The following is a 17,923-nucleotide window of genomic DNA, read 5'->3' as shown; positions in this document are numbered from 1 at the left end:
AAAGGACAGGGCAAACTGACAGGGCATACGCTTGACGGCAGCACCCTGGAGGTCTCTTGTTAACTTCCTCTCCCTTTCCTCAGGGGGCTGCTGTGAGGCCGTGGGGCAACCACTCAGCACCGCCAGGCAGCCCAGGCTTGCACGTGGGGAGCTACTGCAGCAAGATGGCGACTCTGGACCCAGCCCCGTGCACAGCCTTCTCAGATGTGCCCAACTTTGCAAAGAGCCAAAACAGAACCGTGCCCAGCCCCGCCCCGCCCACTAATTCCCACCATCCAATCCAGTGGCAACTCTCCCTTCCCATCCCCTTAGTCCCCAGCTCCAGCTTCTCCCCCGCCCAGCCCAAGACGCTCCCTAGCCCTGGCTTCTCCCCTCGCCTCTGCAGCTCCTCTCAACAGTGGAGCAGGTCACAGCTCCGTCACACTCCTCCACCTCACGGCTTCCCCATCGAGGCGCTGATGCCTCCCACACACCAGCTCACCCGGGCTCTGCCCCAGGACCCAGCCTCTGCTCCGCCTCCCCACTGCCACCCAGCATCACAGTGCACCCCGCCCAGGCCTGACTCCTATTTCAGTCAACAACCTTCTCCTCTCAGGGGCTCATACTGCAAACCTGAGAGCCGCAGCCACCACAGTACCCAGCAGCCACTCCTGGCCACGTCCACATTTAGAGCTAAAACGCTACAGACGTCAGCGCTCAGTTCCTTGGTGGTGCAGCCACAGCAGGCAGCAGCTCCGTCCAGCACGGCTCAGACGGAACACACCCACAGAGTGCTGCGGAGCCGCTTCAGGGGCTCCCTGAGGCCCCTCGTGTACGGAGCCCCACCCATGCCCTGATCTGCCTGCAGACGTCCTGACCTCTAGCCCAGAGACAGGGAACACGTTCTTCCTGCCGAGGCCTGTCTGGACATCCATAACATCACTCGTGAGCCATACAAAATTATCAATTACAGGGGCTTGCTGTGGCACAGCGGGTTAACACCCTGGCCTGAAGCACCGGCATCCCATATGGGCGCCGGTTCAAGTCCGGCTACTCCACTTCCAATCCAGCTCTCTGCTATGGCCTGGGAAAGAAGCAGAAGATGGGCCAAGTCCTTGGGCCCCTGCACACACATGGGAGACCCGGAAGAAGCTCCTGGCTCCTGGCTTTGGATCAGTGCAGGTCCAGCCATTGCAGCCATCTGGGGAGTGAATCAGTGGATAGAAGATCTCTCTCTCTCTCTCTCTCTCTCTCTCTCTGCCTCTCCTTCTCTCTCTGTGTAACTCCAACTTCCAAATAAATAAATAAATCGAGGGCTGGCTCTGTGGTGTAGCGGCTGAAGCCACTACCTGCAGTGCCGGCATCCCCTATAGGCGCTGGTTCGAGTCCCGGCTGCTCCACTTCCAATCCAACTCTCTGCTGTGGCCTGGGAAAACAGTAGAAGATGGCCCAAGTTCTTGGACCCCTGAACTCACGTGGGAGACCCGGAAGAAGCTCCTGGCTCCTGGCTTTGGATCGGCATAGCTCCGGCCGTTATGGCCATCTGAGGAGTGAACCATAGGACGGAAGATTCTCTCTCTCTCTCTCTCTCTATCTCTCTCTCTCTCTGCCTCTCCTTCTCTATGTAACTCTGACTTTCAAGTAAAATAAATAAATCTTTAATAAATAAATCTAAAATCATTTTTAAATTATCAAGTAGAAATTAGCCGGCTATAGATTTACTGAAGTACGAGTCCTGCTGCTCTTGCCTTGGCAGGGCCAGATCAAATGGCTTCACAGGCCTCGTAAGGGCTGGGTGTCCCCCACTCCTGCGTATGGCTAATTCTCTCCAGTGAGCAGCCCGACGCTCACGCCCAACATCAGGTGATTACAAGATTTACCCGTCATCCCTTATGGGGGAAGCTGCCATCTCCACACAACATGGGCCCAGCTAGGGTACCACAGCCTCCGACGAGAGCCATGTCAAGAACTCAGGTTCCAGGGCTGGCACTGTGACGTAGCAGGCTAAGCCACCACCTATGGCTCTGGCATCCCATACGGGTGCCTGTTCAGGTACCAGCTGCTCCACTTCCCATCTGGCTCCCTGCTTATGGCCTGGGAAAGCAGTGGGAGACGGCCCAAATGCTTGGGCCCCTGCACCCATGTGGGAGACCCAGAAGAAGCTCCTGGCCCCTGGCTTTGGAATGGCCTAGCTCCACTGCTACGGCCACTTGGGGAATGAACCAGCGGATGTACTCCTGGCAAGGTACCTTAGACCTGAGCTATGCACTGAGGTCTCCATATGGGCGGGGCAGCCTTGAAGACCCCTTCCTGATCTACAGCCAGGGCTTTTCCGTTCCCAGTGCTTCCCCGCACCTCACAGGACAAAAACTACTACAGGGACCAGGGCTGTGGCGTAGCAGGTAAAGCTGCCACCTGCAGTGCCAACATCCCATCTGGGTGCCAGTTCAAGTCCCAGCTGCTCCACTTCCCATCCAGCTCTCTCAAATGCTTGGGCCCCTGCACCCACGTGGGAGACCCAAAAGCAGCTCCTGGCTTCAGATAGGCACAACACCAGCGGTCGTGGCCATCTGGGGAGTGAACCAGTGGATGGAAGATCTCTCTCTCTCTCTCTGCCTCTTCCTCTCTGTAACTCGCCTTTCAAATAAATAAATAATAAAAGTTAAAAAAACAACAACTGCTGTGGCCTCTGGCTAACAGCTCCTTCGACAGACAGGCCTCTGTGTCTGCACACACTCACCCGACTCTCACCATCACGGCAGGTGCCCAGCGATGGAGCCTTCACTTTGCCCGTGGCCTCTGCGCCTCCACACCAGACAGCTCCTGCCCTCTGCCTGCCCACGCCCTCTCTGCCCAGAGTCCCTGGCATCTGCTGCTTCCTAAACGGCCTCCTCCCATGGTCTGACAGCAAACCAGGCGGCCGCAGTGAGGCTTTCAGTAGGGATTCCAGGCACGTACGTCTCTCTTCAGAGTAAGTCCACGGCTTTCCTGGTGCCGAGGGCCTGCCACGGCCTTCCCTTCTGGCCCTCATCACACAGCTCCCTTGCTCTTTCTCAGAACCACAGAGCAATTCTCACCACAGACTTCTCAGCCCCACAGGCCTGCACGGCCCACTGCTTCCCCTCAGATCTCTGCTGAACGCCACTGGGTCCCCAGCCCCGCCGCGCGCTCGGGCACTGCCTCGCCGCTCTCCACAGCTCTGACGCTGCCGGACCTCGTGCACTCACACTCAGCACTACTGCTCAGTCTGCCGCCCCGGCAGAGCACTGGGGACACAGGGCCCAGTCCCCTCTGTCCACGGCCTAGCTGGAAACACCAGGCCTTCAACAATCGCACTCATCCCCTGCGGCCGCGCTTTTATACAAACACTGACGAGCTCTAGCTGGCAAACGGCCCTCAACAACAGGAAGTGGTGGTGCTCTGAGGAAGAGGCGGAGGAAGGACTCTTCTGTCCGTCCACGCAAGCCTTCCGTCGCCCTCACCTTGGAGGCAAGATCGAACTTGAACTTGCTGACGTCTTCCTCCCCTGGCTTAGAGCCCTCCACCCCTTTCGTCTTCATAGCGTCATAAAGCACGGACGTAACCTTCAGCAACTCCTTCACTGCATACCCGTCGGCCTGGTAAAGCTTCTTTGTGTTGAGTTTTATGTGAGCCTTAGTAGCCTGTTTTTAGACAAAAAAGAAAAAGTCTAAGGTCCCCTCCATGTAATGTCTAAAGCAAACCCATGTAGGTAATTTGAAAATGTCTGTTCCGGACGGGGCTAGCGCTGTGGTGTAGCAGGGTAAGCCTCTACCTGTAGTGCCAGCATCCCACATGGGAGCCGGTTCAATCCAGTTTCCAATCCAGCTCCCTGCTAATGCTCCTGGGAAAGCAGCAAAAGATGGCCCGAGTACTTGGGCCGCTGTACCCATGTGGGAGACCCAGAAGAAGCTCCTGGTTCCTGGTTTTCATCTGGCCCAGCTACATCTATCACTGGGGAGTGAACCATCGAATAGAAGATATCTCTTTTTCTCTCCCTATATCTCTGCCTTTCAAAGAAGATAAAAAATTCTAAAAGAAAAGGTCTCTGCCAACAATTAGGATATAATCTAATGGAATAAAAAGTAATTCAAGGGGCCGGCGCTGTGGCATAACAGGTTAAGCTGCTGCCTTCAATGCCAGCATCCCATATGGGTGCTGGTTCCAGTCCTAGTTGCTCTACTTAGAATCCAGCCCCTGCTAATGTGCCTAGGAAAGCAGCAGTAGACAGCCCAAGTATTTGGGCCCCTGCACCCACATGCAAGACCTGGATGAAGCTCCTGGCTGGATGAAGCTCCTGGCTCCTGGCTCCCTGGCCGTTGCAGCCATTTTGAGGAGCGAACCAGCAGATGGACGATCTGTGTCTCCTCTCTCTGCCTTTCAAATAAATAAATAAATATTTTTTAAAAATAAAAAGGTAATTCAAGCGACTCGCACCTTGTAAGCAGATGTGTGAACTGGTGTAATCTTGATGAAGAACTATTTGGTAAAGACAGGAAAATTACAAATGCACATATCTTTGACCTGGCAATGCTAATCCTGTGAACCTGTTCTGTGGTTACATGCACACAAGTGACAGAGTATACACAGATTATGTGTTACAGCATTCTTTCAAAAAGCAGAAGTTTTTTTAAAAAAAAAACAAACTCTAAGAACAAAAGCTGGGTACAACTTAAATGTCTACCTACATAAATTACAGCATCCATGCATGCCAGCATCACTCAGGTGCTAAGTGAAAATGAGGAAATTCTGTATGTATTTGGCAAGTTCTCCAAAAACACACTATTAGGTGAAAAAAGTAAAATGCTGACCAGTGATATATGCTATGCTATTGTTTGTACAGCAGAAAAGAAAAAACTAATATATTCTAATTTGCTTACATGAGGGTATTTCAAATAGTTTGTGGAAAGTAGCATTAAAGGTAAGTTTATTTTGGTGCAAAAACGTTTGCGATCCACGCATCTGAGGGTGCACTCTGAAATGTCATGTGGATGCACAGCATGGAAACCATGCATGGACAGAGGGACTTCAGGAGACATGTGAACAGCATAGTGGTTGTAAGGAAGGCAGCTGGGCTGAAGGCAGAGCGTACAGGAAGTTTTTATTCATGCTTTTTAAAAAAAAAAATTTTTTTTTTGACAGGCAGAGTTAGACAGTGAGAGAGAGAGAGACAGAGAGAAAGGTCTTCCTTTGCCATTGGTTCACCCTCCAGTGGCTGCCATGGCTGGAGCTACACTGACCTAAAGCCAGGAGCCAGGTGCTTCCTCCTGGTCTCCCATGCAGGTGCAGGACCTAAGCACTTGGGCCATCCTCCACTGCACTCTCGGGCCACAGCAGAGAGCTGGACTGGAAGAGGAGCAACCGGGACAGAATCTGGTGCCCCAATCGGGACCAAAACCTGGGGTACCGGCACAACAGGCAGAGGATTAGCCAAGTGAGCCGCGGCGCCGGCCAAAAATTATTTTTTTAAAATTATTTGAAAGGCAGAGTGACAGAGAGGGAGGGAAGAGATAGATCTTCCATCTGCTGGTTCACTCCCCACAATGGCTGCAATAGCTGTGGACAGCTGGGGAATGAACCACAGTGTTGAAGTTCTCTGTTTCTGTCTCTCCCTCTCTGTCACTCTGCCTTTCAAATAAATAAAATAAATCTTTGGAAACAAAAAACTATCAACTAACCATGAACTGGGCTATTGCCTTAATGAAGAAAACGCGGTCCTGTTCAGTGTCTATGTCAGAAGGGATGTCAGTCTGAGGTTCATACCTGTCAGAGAGAGAACACACACAGTGAGTCCAGCAGAAGCGTGCTACAGAGAGAGACGGCACCCAGAGGACGACGAGCTCCCACAAGAGGCTTTCCAAGTCCCAGCTAAGGTAAGACTCAGAAAACCTTAAGAGCAACACGGGGCTGGCGCTGCGGCTCAATAGGCTAATCCTCCGCCTGCGGCGCCGGCACACTGGGTTCTAGTCCTGGTTGGGGCGCCGGATTCTGTCCCGGTTGCCCCTCTTCCAGGCCAGCTCTCTGCTATGGCCAGGGAGTGCAGTGGAGGATGGCCCAAGTGCTTGGGCCCTGCACCCCATGGGAGACCAGGAGAAGCACCTGGCTCCTGGCTTCGGATCACCAACGGCGAAGGAAGACCTTTCTCTCTGTCTCTCTCACTGTCCACTCTGTCAAAAAAAAAAAAAAAAAAAAAAAAAAAAAGCAACACAGAAAACCACAGGGGCAAAGCCCTACCTAAGAACAGGTTTAGGGGCTGGCGCTGGGGTGTAGTTGGTTAAGCTTCTGCCTGCGGCGTCAGCATCCCATATGGGTGCTAGTTTGAGCTCAGCTGCTCCACTTCCTATCCAGCTCTCTGCTATGCCTTGGGAAGGCAGAAAATGGCCCAAATGTTTGGGTCCCTCCACCCATGTGGGGACACAGAAGAAGCTGCTGGCTCCTGGCTTCAGATTGGTCCAACTGTGGCCATTGCAGCCATTTGGGGAGTGAACCAGCAGATGGAAGACTTCTCTCTCTGTGGCTCTTTCTCTGTAACTCTGACTCTCAAATATATAAAATCTAAAAAGAACAGGTTTAATGGATTTCAAAAATCAAATGTGGGGCTAAGCTTACAAAAGTAAACCTGTCTCAGACCGTACAGTTTTGTGAAATGTAAGGTCTAAATAGTCAGCTTTGAGAAGCTGCAGAGTTGAAGCTACTTCTTCTAATTACTGATAATTCATGAGGGTTAGCAGACCTCAGCCCTCAACGTGGTTCTGTCCAGCTGGCAAGACAAGGATGGTTTCTACACTATAAGAACAAAGGAGAGTATGTGCCAGACATACTGCACCATCTGAATTTTATGTGAAGCAACATGTAAAGTATTTCCTGTCGGGTCCTTAACAGGAAAACTGCCAACCAGGAAGTCTGTGAGGTTTATCACACACAGAGAAATTTAAATTATATATAATGCAGGGCACTCATCAGAGCGTGCAGGAAGGTCTCAGGCACTCGGTATTAGGGCCAAGAGAGGTCTGCACCAGCACTTGGCTGAGAATTTTCTCTTCACCACTGCCTGGTTCATCCCACTCTCCCACAGCATAATTTTTGCAAACTCTTGCTTTTTCTTCATCTGAGAGAGAACGAGCGAGCGAGCGAGCTTCATCTACTGGGTCACTCCCCAGATACCCAGAACAGCCAGGAGCCCAGAGCCCAGTCTGGGTCTCCCACCTGGGTGGCAGGGACCCAGGCAGCTGTCCATCATCTGCTCCTCAGGGAAGCACATGAGTGAGAAGTGGAGGCGCTGGGACCTGAACCAGGCACTCCAGTACGGGATACGGTTATCTCAAGTGGCCACTTAACCACTGTGCCAAACACCCCTTGTGGCATACTTTTAACTTAGCCAAGTTTAAAAAAACATGTTTATTTATGTATTTGAGAGGCAGTGAGAAAGAGACAGCCACAGAGAAAAAGCAGACAGTGTGCCCCATCTGCTGCTTCACTTCCCCGAAGTCCACCTTGGCCAGCAGCAGGGAACTCCCGCCCAGACTGCCATGCTGGTGACATGCTGGTGGCAGGAACCCATCTACGTGAGCCAGCACTGCCGTCTCCCAGAGCGTGCATCTGCAGAGAGCTGCGGTCAGGGGCAGGAGCTGAGGGAAACCCTGGCACTCTGACGTGGGACGCAGACATCTTGATGGCTCCATGCCTGCCCCAATACATAGGACTTCTACGTCACAACTGAGTCTGTCAAACTGAAATATTTTATTTATTTATTTATTTTTTTGACAGGCAGAGTGGACAGTGAGAGAGAGAGACAGAGAGAAAGGTCTTCCTTTTGCCGTTGGTTCACCCTCCAATGGCTGCCGCAGCTGGCGTGCTGCGGCCAGCGCACCTCGTTGATCCGAAGCCAGGAGCCAGGTGCTTCTCCTGGTCTCCCATGGGGTGCAGGGACCAAGCACTTGGGCCATCCTCCACTGCACTCCCTGACCACAGCAGAGAGCTGGTCTGGAAGAGGGGCAACCGGGACAGAATCCGGTGCCTCGACCAGGACTAGAACCCGGTGTGCCGGCGCCGCAAGGCGGAGGATTAGCCTAGTGAGCCGCGGCGCCGGCCAAACTGAAATATTTTTTAACTCGTTCTTTGGCATCACAACGACTTATCTGTAGGTTTCCAAAAAATAAAAGCTAGCATTCCATCTTAGAAACCAGAAAAGCTGCAGTTCAAACCTTTTCACGAGCCAGAGAAGCACTTCGGACACAAGGCCAAAATTGGGGGTGCGGAAATTTTCCATAGAAATATGCCGTGGATATCCCAGCGCTCTCATCATCTCTGTGAAATCTGCCCAAAGGAAAGACAAATCAGCCAGCTTCCCATCAAACCACAACTACTCATACTACTCCTGCTTTCTCTCCTCCTCCCGTCTACTGAGAGCTTTAGGGCCTGTTTACCAACGCTTACAATAAAAAAGGAGGTAACACTTAAAATAGCCAGTCTTCTACTTAAGGAACATCTTTAAGTTCAATGAGCGAAGTGAGGATGACGTGGGAAAACGAGGTTTACGGATTAGCTGTGAATTTCTCTTTGCTATCTTTCTCCTACCACTCAAACCAAGAAATGCCTGGCCTTATAAATTATTTTAACATGCTATAAGTGGATGTTTGGGAAGGGAAAATTAAAGTTCACTTGTTTTTTTTAGCTAACATATATAGGGACCTTAATACACAAATTTTAAAGATTAGTTACCTTGCTTTCAGAGAAATATTAAGATGGTATGGGATCTATACAGCAATATTTGGTTTATTACAAAACAGATTCAGAAGCAGTAATATGAGCACTGACAGTGTCAGCTGGAGTCCCCTCATTAAAAGCTGCAGTGCTTTAAGAAAGCAGGACTTGGAAACTAACACAACAAACATTTTTGAGTTCCCACGTGTGCCGAAATTGAGCTTCAGGGAGCTGCCTCACTAGGGACTGTCTCTCCCTTCTCTCCGTGAAGACGATGTTCAAAATTCACATAACCCACCAGGGCACCGGAAGTTAGGTCAGCTTTCAGACCACGGAAGAAAAGGTCAGAGCAGGCAAAGAGCAAAGCAGCAGGGGACTCCTTTTAGGGGGGCAATGTGCATCGAGCAACTGCAAACAGCGGCAGCCTCCCCCACACTCGGGGGCTGCCTGAACGCTGCCTCCCACCACACAGCAGTCACCGCATGCTAACTGCTGTAGTAATGTCTGAGCAAGACCCTTACCATGCATCACAAGGTCGCATGGCCTTCACTTAAGGTCAAATGGACACCCCCTAGCAGAGCGGGACCTCTCACAAGGCTACGTGGGAGGAGACGGCCATCTGGTACCAGGTCGTCACCGAGAACGGCCAACCTCAGAGGCTGTGAGTGTGGCCACGGCGGGCGGACGCGCGCCTCCCGGACATTGCAGAAAAAGAGGAATTCCTAACAGAATTCCTAACAGGAGGCGCGACCTTGCTTCACAAGGCGGACGCCGTTACGTGATCTCGGCGTTGTGCGAACCTCCAAACACCGGGCTGGCGGCACTGCTCGGTGACAAAACCTCAGGGGAGCACCGTCCTCCACGTGACCCACGCTGTCCGCTGGGAGCTGACCTCAGAGAGAGGCCCGTCGGGGCCCCCGCGCAGGGGGAGCCCGCGGAGGAACAGCGCACACCGCGGGGCAGCGCGGCTCGCACGGTCCCCGCCTTCGCCTCCGCTTCCTCCCAGGCCTAGCTGAGCTCACACTGACCTCTCCGAGCAGGGAGATCGCCCACCTCCCCGCTGAAGGGAAAATTAAAAAACTAAAATACCACCGCCGGTGACCAGCCGCAACGTGACCGGCAGGGCACCACCCGCCAGCGCCCCTGGCCGGCGGGGCTCGGGGCCTCCACGCCAGGCCCTAAAACCCAACACGACCACTCCCCAACGCCCTCTCCGCTCTCCTCGCTTGCCTACCCCCGCCCCAAACAGCCCCTGCGTCCTCCCGGCAACTTCGGCAGCAGCCACGCGCGGCCCGAGAACTCGCCACCGCCACAGGCAGAGCTGGGCGCGGGCCGGGGTCTGCAGAAAGCTCGTGGGACAAACCGCGCGCATTTCCCCAAAACGCTTTTGCGCCCCGGCAGACGCCTCTTTGAAAACTGCGCTTCCCACGACATCTCTGACGGGCCGGGCCCCAGGTGCACCCGGCGGGCAGAGCGGCCCCCCAGCCTCAGCAGGACGCGCGGGGCCCGGGGCGAGGCGCCGCCTTACTGCGGAGGTCGCGGAAAGACATGCTGGCCCCGTCCCCCGGCGCCTCAGGTCGCCGCCGCCGCCGCTCGCTCCCGGCGCCCACAGCCACGGGCCTCGCCGGTCTCCATGGCAACGCACGGAGCCCGGGACGGCGCGCGGCCGGGGCCAAACAAGGCGCGAGCCGAAACGCGGCTGCGGGCGCAGGCGCACAGAGGGCCCGTAGGGGGCGCTGCGAGGACGCCGAGGGCGACACGGACACATGGCCCCGGCTGGCGCGCCTCACAGGCGCTTCACAGACTGCTTCTCACTTCACAGTGTCCTACAGCTCCCCGGGCCGCGTGCCCTTCTTGGGTGCTGTGCACAGTACTTTGTCTCTACGTCATGTGTCGAAGGCTTGGCCTCGCGCCCCGCCTCCGGAACCGTCGAACGGGGACGCTGTGTTCACGAGCGACGGCGGCGCGTCCCGACCGCGCACGCGCAGCCGCTCGGCCTTCACGACAAGCCGGAAATCGGCTCGAGGCTGCGCGCGCCGACGGCGGGAGATCGGGCCAGCACGCGGGTCGGTCCTCACAGTGTGCCTAACCGGAAGCCGTACCTGGAATTGACAGGAGCGCGGAAGAGTGGACGGGGAGGAAGGGCGACTGAAGCCCTGTGGTGGCGCGGGAATAACCTTCCACGAGGAGCTGTGGAACCCACATGACCCCTTCTCAGCCTGGCCCTGTATACAGAATTAAAGTGCCGCAGGCCTAAATGTGGACCCTGAAACTGTACATTTTCTAGAAGGAAGCCTGGGATTAAGCAAGCTGTTCTAGGAGTATATAATATACCAAAGCATTTTCCCTAAACAAATTCAGAATAGATTGGGCTTCGTCGATAATAGAAAACGTATGCTCCTCAACTTAGAAACGAAAGTTCAAGAGCCACGGTTGTGCCTAGGCGGTATCTTCCGTTGGGGGTGCCCATTGAAGTCCTGGCTGCTCCATTCCTGGTGCGGTTTCCTGCCTGGACAGGCAGCGGATGATGGCTGAAATGCTTAGGCACCTGGCACCCAAGTGGGAGACCAGGATGGAATTCCTGGCTCCTGGTTTCAGCCTGGCCCAACCCTGGCTGTTGTAGCCATGTGGGGAGTTCCTTGCTTCCTTCAGGCACTCTGATATCCAGATTAATAAGTACATCTTAAAAAAATTTTTTTTTCAACAAATCGAGCTTAATGATAGGATTGTCACTTACTAGGATTTGTGATCGCGGCATCATCCTTGCTATGAAAAAAGTGCTCCAACGGACATGGCAGAACAGTTGGGTTTCTGTAAGGTAGCTTAGCAGGAGCAAGGAAACAGCAGTGAAAATTCGGGCTGGTTAACATCAGGTTATTTCAGGTTACCTTCCTTGTGTAGGTTAAGGCACAGAGGATTTCCTTATCATGCTAGCTCGGGTTGACTCGGTTGACGGTTTTGATTGATTTTTGTGAATTTCCTGTTGGGGGGAAACTTGGCCATTTCCAAGTTCACTGGGGTTATGAGGCACCTAGCATGTAGGACTCCATTCTGTTTGGTCTGATCTGTTAACTCCCACAAGTTTTATTTAACGACACTATATATATTTAAGAAAACTAAAAGATAAGCCTCCTCCCTTGATTTTTAATATTTATTTATTTATTTAATTTGAAAGGTAGAGATGGAGAGAGAAAAAGACAGGTAGACCAACAGAGGTCTTCCATCTGCTGGGTCACTTCCCAAATGTCCATAAACAGCCAGGGCTGGGTCAAGAGCCCAGAATTTAATGCATGTCTCCCATGTGTGGGTGGCAGGAATCTAAGGACTTGGGCAATTTTCTGCTGCTTTCCACATATTAGCAGGGTGCTGCATCAAAAGTGGAGCAGCAGGGACTCAAACCAGTGCCCATATGCGATGCTGGCATGGCAGGCAGAGGCCTAACCCACCAGGCCAAAGCACAGGCCCCTCCTTGCTTTTATAACCTAAGGCCGGGGGCTGGTGCTGTGGCGTAACAGGTAAAACCGCTGCCTGCAGTGCTGGCATCCCATATGGGCGCCTGTTTGAGTCCTGGCTGCTCCACTTCCTATCCACCTCTCTGCTATGGCCTGGGAAAGCAGAGGATGGTCCAAGTCCTTGGGCCCCTGCACCCATGCAGGAGACCTGGAAGAAGCTCCTGGCTCCTGGCTTCAGATCGGCACAGCTCCAGCCATTGCGGCCAATTGGGGAGTGAACCAGCAGATGGAAGACTTCTCTCTCTCTGCCTCTCTTTCTCTGTGTAACTCTTTCGAGTAAAATAAATAAATATTTAAAGAAAAAATAACCTAGGGCCCTTTCTATTCTAGGATGCTATTCTGGACATGACATTTAGTTGTCACATTTCCCTAGGTTCCTCTAGACTGTGGCAGTTTCTCAAATGTTCTTTATTCTTGATGACTTGGACAGTTTTTTTTGGTTTCTTATCAGTTACTTTTCTTGTGTGGTTAAATACATGTAGCATAAACTTCCCTATTAAGTGTTCATTTTAGTAGCATTAGCTTAAAACGCTGCTTAGCAATCACCTCTATCTAATTTCAAACCATCCTGACCATCCATAAAGGAAATCTCCTAGTAGGTCAGCAGTCAATTCCCGACCCCACTCCCTTCTGGTCCCTGGCGGGCATCTTCTGCTTCTGTACGGATATCTCACAGAAACGGAATCAAAACATGTGCACTTCCATGTTCGGTTCTTTCACTTACTAGAACGTTTTCGAGATGCCTCCGTAACAGCACATGTCAGTACTGTATTCCTTTTTATTGTGATATTCTCTTTTCAGCCAAGTAACATTCCACCAACTTGTTTCTCCATTCATCTGTTGATGAACACTTGGGTTGTTTCCAACGTTTGGCTATTGCGAATAGTGCTGCTGTGTGTTGTCAAAGTGCTTGAATATCTTTTCAGTTCTTACGTGTGCATCTAGGAGTGGACTTGCTGGGTTGTATGGAATTGTATGTTTAACTCTTTTCTATAGTGCCTTGCACTTTTTTTTTTTTTTTTAGGATTTATTTTATTTATTTGAAAGGCAGAGTTACAGAGAGGCAGAGGCACGGGGAGTGGGGGCTCTTCCATCTGCTGGTTCACGCCCCAGAAGTGCCTCTGTCTCCGCCTCTCTGTAACTCCTCCTTTCAAATAAATAAATCTTAAACCCTTATGGGCACCGGTTCTAGTCTCGGCTGCTCATCTTCCAATCCAGCTCTCTGCTGTGGCCTGGGAAAGCAGTAGAAGATGGCCCAAGTCCTTGGCCCCTGCACCTGTGTGGAAGACCCTGAAAAAGCTCCTGGCTTCAGATCAGTGCAACTCTGGTCATTGTGGCCAATTGGGGAGTGAACCAGCGGATGGAAGACCTCTCTCTCTCTGCCTCTCCTCTCTGTGTAACTCTTTTAAATAAATAAATAATTTTTAAAAAGCTTCATATATCTATGAACACCCTACTGACTGTTTCTCTGGAGAACCCTAATGCACTACCCACAGGCCATTGTGATTTTGATAAGGACTGCACTGACCACTTTGGGGGTACTGCCATCTTCACAATATTGTCTTCAAACACGAACACAGACTTTTTTCCCCATTTATTTTTCTTCAGGTTCTCTCAGCAGTTGTATTCTACGTTGATTCTCTCACCTGTTTGGTTAAATGTCTTCCTATATTACTTGTTCTTTGTGCACAGAAATATAATTGATGGGCACTGATCTTGAGACTTTGCTCGATTTCATTTGCTCTAGTAGGTTGGCGTTTTTGAACGTGCTTTCCTTTACGATCAAGATTATGTCATCTGTGAATCAGGAAAACTGAATATTTAAATTCTGTAAAAACTACCAAGCTGTTTTCCAAACTGGATGTGCCCATTTACACCCCGCACCAGGAGTGAGGGTTCCCGTTCCTCCACACCCTGATCCACACACTACCAGGGGACTCGCTGGACAGGGAGGCAAGTGACTTGCCCTGTCACCCAGAATCAGCTTTTTCTGCATGTCAGGTCCTGGCAGGACTGCACTTCAAACCCTCACTGTTCCCCCACCGCTGAGGCCAGAGAGGTCACTCCAAGTGTGCCTCTCTATGCAGGCAGTCTGGCGTGGACTGCGCCAAGTCAGGGGAACCAGGGACTTCCTCTGTGGTTCTGGTCCATGTCCTGGCCCTCCCCTAGACACCCTCCCCAAACCAGTGGCTTCAGGAAGGCTGTCTTCCTGTGACATCATAAGAGCCAGTCACCACGGGAGACCTGCAGACCCACCCGCTAGGCAAGGAGAGAGCAGGGCTGTGCCACACACGCGGCCTGACAGCTCCTCCCCCACCGCACTGGCCCTCCATGGAAGCCTTGGTCTGTGCGTTCTCTGAGCTGCGCATCAGAGAAGGTGCTGAGCTCTGGGTGGGGGTGGGGGGAGTGCCAGGCGAGGGATAGTCGGCTGTTGGGTGGCTCTGGGGACAGGCGTGCTGGGCCAGGTGACCCTGGGCTGGTCACTTAACACTGGACCCACTACGCAGTGACCTGTGATCAGAGTACTCATTCTACGGTTGGGGCCACAAAGGGGTCACTGAGAAGGCCCCAGGTTTATTGGATCTCCCCTGTCGGCTGGGGGGGGGGGAGAGTAACACATTGGGTGGGGGCAGGGGGCTGAGCCCATCTCACAAGGCAGGTAAGCTGAGGCTCGGCAGGCTGGGTGCAGAGACAACTATGGGCTCGTCCCAGAGGCACACTGCTAAGTTCTCTCCTCCTGGCTGCTGGGCTGGCCAGCCACAACCTGGTGCCCCTCTCCCCTCTGCAGATGCAGTGGGCCGGGCCCAAGGACACCTCAGCCACCTCGACACGCCGCTCAACATCTACGAGGGGGGGCTGGGGAACCAGCAGCAGCAGTGCCCCGTTGCCCAGGGCAGCAAGCCCAAGAACTTCCGGCTGCGCCACCTCCGGGGCCTGGCTCTCTACCTGCCAGGCCACATGCAGCCTGCTGGCCAATGTAAAAGCCATTGGCTGGGCCAGCTCATGACCGGCGGCTGCCTGCCACAGGCTGAGGGCTCTGCCTGGCCCCTGGTTCTGCCACAGGGGCCTCTGGGCCCAGGTAACAGCCGTTGCTCAGCCCTTCTGGAAGCCCAAGTGCCCGGGGACAGCCTGGGAAACTCAGGTGAGCTCTGTTGAGGCGGCCCTGGGGACAGAGGGCAAGACCCGTGGGAAGGGCTGGGCTGGGGACTCAGATGGACCTTTTGCATTCTCAAGCCGCCTGTGGGGAGGGGGAGAGGTCCAGCAGTGGAGAGGAAGGGACCTAGGGGCCAGCAGACCCCTACAGTGATGTCGCACGCTGAGGGCTCCGGGTCTTGATGCACCTGGCGCCAGCCCTGTGCTCACTGCTGGCAGGTCAGAAAGCTGCGCGTCCCTGAGGTCTGGGCGCTGGTGGCGCACAGCTGGGGTGTGGCGAGGGGGTGTGAGGCGAAGGGGAGGCGCCTGTCTCAGCGCTGCCTCTGAGGACAGCTGTCTTCCTTGCTGGGTCTCTGTGTGTAAAATGAGGCTTGGTTCAGGTTGGCGGGAGGGACCACTCACTCCCCTCTCCTCCTCCCCGGGGTCCTCTCCAGGCAAGGCTGCCTCCTTTGCCCTTTGGAAGGCTGCTGGGTTCTGGGGACCCCAGGGCAGGCTGTTTCTCCTCCAAGCCTCTTAGTGACCCCTCTCTCTCCTCCTCCCTCAGCTTCCAGTTCCAGCTCAGACCAGACCCAGGACACGCCCTCCCAGCCTGGGGCCCCTGAGGGCTTGGGGCTCAGGCCCAAGAGGTCCTGGGGGGCCTTGGAGGAGACCATTTGTCCCTTGTGCAAGAGAACCCGCTCTGGGGCCCTGGAGAGGCAGTAGGGACCCTCGAGTGCCAGGGCTGTGGACAGCAGGGCAAAGGATGGCAGTGCTGGCGGTGGCCAGAGAGGCGGGTCCAAAGAATGGGGGGCGGAGCCCCTCCCCACAGTAGCCCTCCCCACCGAGCCACCTTGGCAGCTGCCCCGTGGCACCAGACCTGGGCCAGCCCCGGGGAAAGGCCGGGGGGAGGGAGGGAGGAGGTCCTGTGGGAGGGACGGAAGAAACGCAAGCACAGCCGTGCCCTCACAGCCTCAGCCTCACGTCAGCCACTGGCACCCGGGAGGCCGGGCCGAGCGGAGCACCAGGTTCCCAAGAGGTGGGGGGCCCTCAGGTCTAACGTCAATAAAAGCAAGGCCTGCACCTTCTTGTCTCTCACCAGGCCGACTCAGGTGGGAACAGGCCACTGTCGCCCCAGGGACGGCTCTGCAGCGCTCCCGCCCGTCGCTGTGAGGTGGCGCACCAGTCAGAGCCAAACACAGTGGGCTGATGGAGTACCCGAGGCGTCCAGGAGGGCTTCTTGGACGCTTCCTGGCCCTATAGGGTGGCAGCATTTCACAGGCCCAAATGCACAAGTAGTGTTTCAGGCAAGGACACGGGCTCCCAGCTACCCCATCCCTCCTAGTAGGACAGGCAAAGACCTACCCTGGTGGCCCCACTCCCCACCTCCACACTGGACTGGAATCCGGGCACCCAGGTGGGGCCTTCCTCTGTGCCAGGGTCTGCTGACATCTGGGACTGTGTCTCCGCTGGTGCTGGGTGCCCTCCTCCCGGCCTGACAACCTGCCTCCAGACGTGGCTCAAAGACCCCGGGGGCCACTCGCTCTGAGAACCGCTGCCCAGTACCACTGATCTTGTCCTGTGGGGAGAGTGGGAGCATCGGGGCAGCCTCGGTCAGGCGAGGGCTCAGCACTGCCCCTACCTTGGGCCCCTGTCGGATGCACGTGCAGGCGTCAGGACAGCAGGACTCCTGCCTTCAGCCCCTCCCCTCCCCTCTAGCCTGGTCCCACGGTGGGGCATTTCCTAGGTCCCTGGGTTGTTCTGTGTGGATGTGGCTGGGTGGCGGCAGCAGCCCCCAAGAGGTGGAGCAGAGTGAGCGTCTGATCAGCTCAGGAGCAGCCAGGGCTGGGCGGTGTCTCTCCACAACCCCAGGGGGTCATGGGCAGCGGCTGCCTCCGCCCTCTCCCCTAACAGCCAAGCACACCCGACAGCCCACTGTTCAGCAGACGTCAGCGAGGCTTCCAGAGGTCACAAGGCCACCGGCCCCAGCGTTGCTGAGGACAGGGTGGCTCTGCTGCCCAGGGGGATGCACATGACGGACACTGCCAGCAGCCAGCAGTTTGGGACAAACCCAAACCCCTCACCTTGGCACAGATGGCCATGCCATGGCTTTTGGTGACCCATGGAGTCACACAGCCCCATATTCTGGCCCTTGCTTAATTCCTTCCTCTTGAACGGGGTGTGACACGGGGTCTCGCTTGACTGATATTGGCAGTGAGGCCTGGCTGCTTGCAGGCTGAGCTCCGGGGGCCAGCAGCCATGTGAGGAGTCACCTACCCGGAGCTGGCAGCACAGGGAGTCCACGGGCAGGGAGCGTGGTCACCCATGGCCCTCAGCAGCCCTCCAGCTCCTGGAGCCACCCCAGCCCCCATGCAGCTGCTGCCGTGTGCAGATGAGCTTTCCCCACAAACGCCTGTCCCGACTGCACAACCATGAGCTGCTGCTGCTGCTGGGGCTGGGGGCTGGGGGCTGGGTCCCAGCCCGGCGCCTTTCCCTGGGAGAGACATCGGCTGCAGTCACACTCGAGCCCAACCCCACCTCCCGCACTCCTCCACGAGGGACAAAGCCACAGAAAAGTCCCC

The 17,923-nt window shown here is 54.7% G+C and overlaps 2 protein-coding genes across 2 annotated transcripts in view; one reads left to right on the top strand and one right to left on the bottom strand.

The window, feature by feature from the left end:
• CLUAP1 (clusterin associated protein 1) overlaps positions 1-10,313 on the bottom strand; it is a 47,286-nt gene extending 36,973 nt beyond the window's left edge. The window contains exons 1-4 of the mRNA XM_062180036.1: positions 10,229-10,313; positions 8,202-8,313; positions 5,676-5,760; positions 3,462-3,641 (exon numbers count right to left, since the gene is read on the bottom strand). Of these exons, the coding sequence (XP_062036020.1) occupies positions 3,462-3,641; positions 5,676-5,760; positions 8,202-8,313; positions 10,229-10,250 (399 nt within the window). The 5' untranslated portion in view covers positions 10,251-10,313. The remainder of the gene's footprint in view (positions 1-3,461; positions 3,642-5,675; positions 5,761-8,201; positions 8,314-10,228) is intronic.
• A 4,230-nt stretch (positions 10,314-14,543) lies between these two features.
• On the top strand, positions 14,544-16,067 carry C21H16orf90 (chromosome 21 C16orf90 homolog). Its single transcript, XM_062180945.1, has 3 exons — positions 14,544-14,589; positions 15,001-15,354; positions 15,910-16,067. The coding sequence occupies exons 1-3, from the start codon at positions 14,544-14,546 to the stop codon at positions 16,065-16,067; spliced, it is 558 nt and encodes a 185-aa protein (XP_062036929.1).
• The last annotated feature ends 1,856 nt before the right edge of the window (positions 16,068-17,923 follow it).

Source organism: Lepus europaeus, chromosome 21 (assembly GCF_033115175.1).
Source record: "Lepus europaeus isolate LE1 chromosome 21, mLepTim1.pri, whole genome shotgun sequence".
In the NCBI taxonomy this organism is placed as follows: Eukaryota; Metazoa; Chordata; class Mammalia; order Lagomorpha; family Leporidae; genus Lepus; species Lepus europaeus.
Note: the sequence above shows the minus strand (reverse complement) of the source record. Positions and strands in the feature narration are given on the sequence as shown.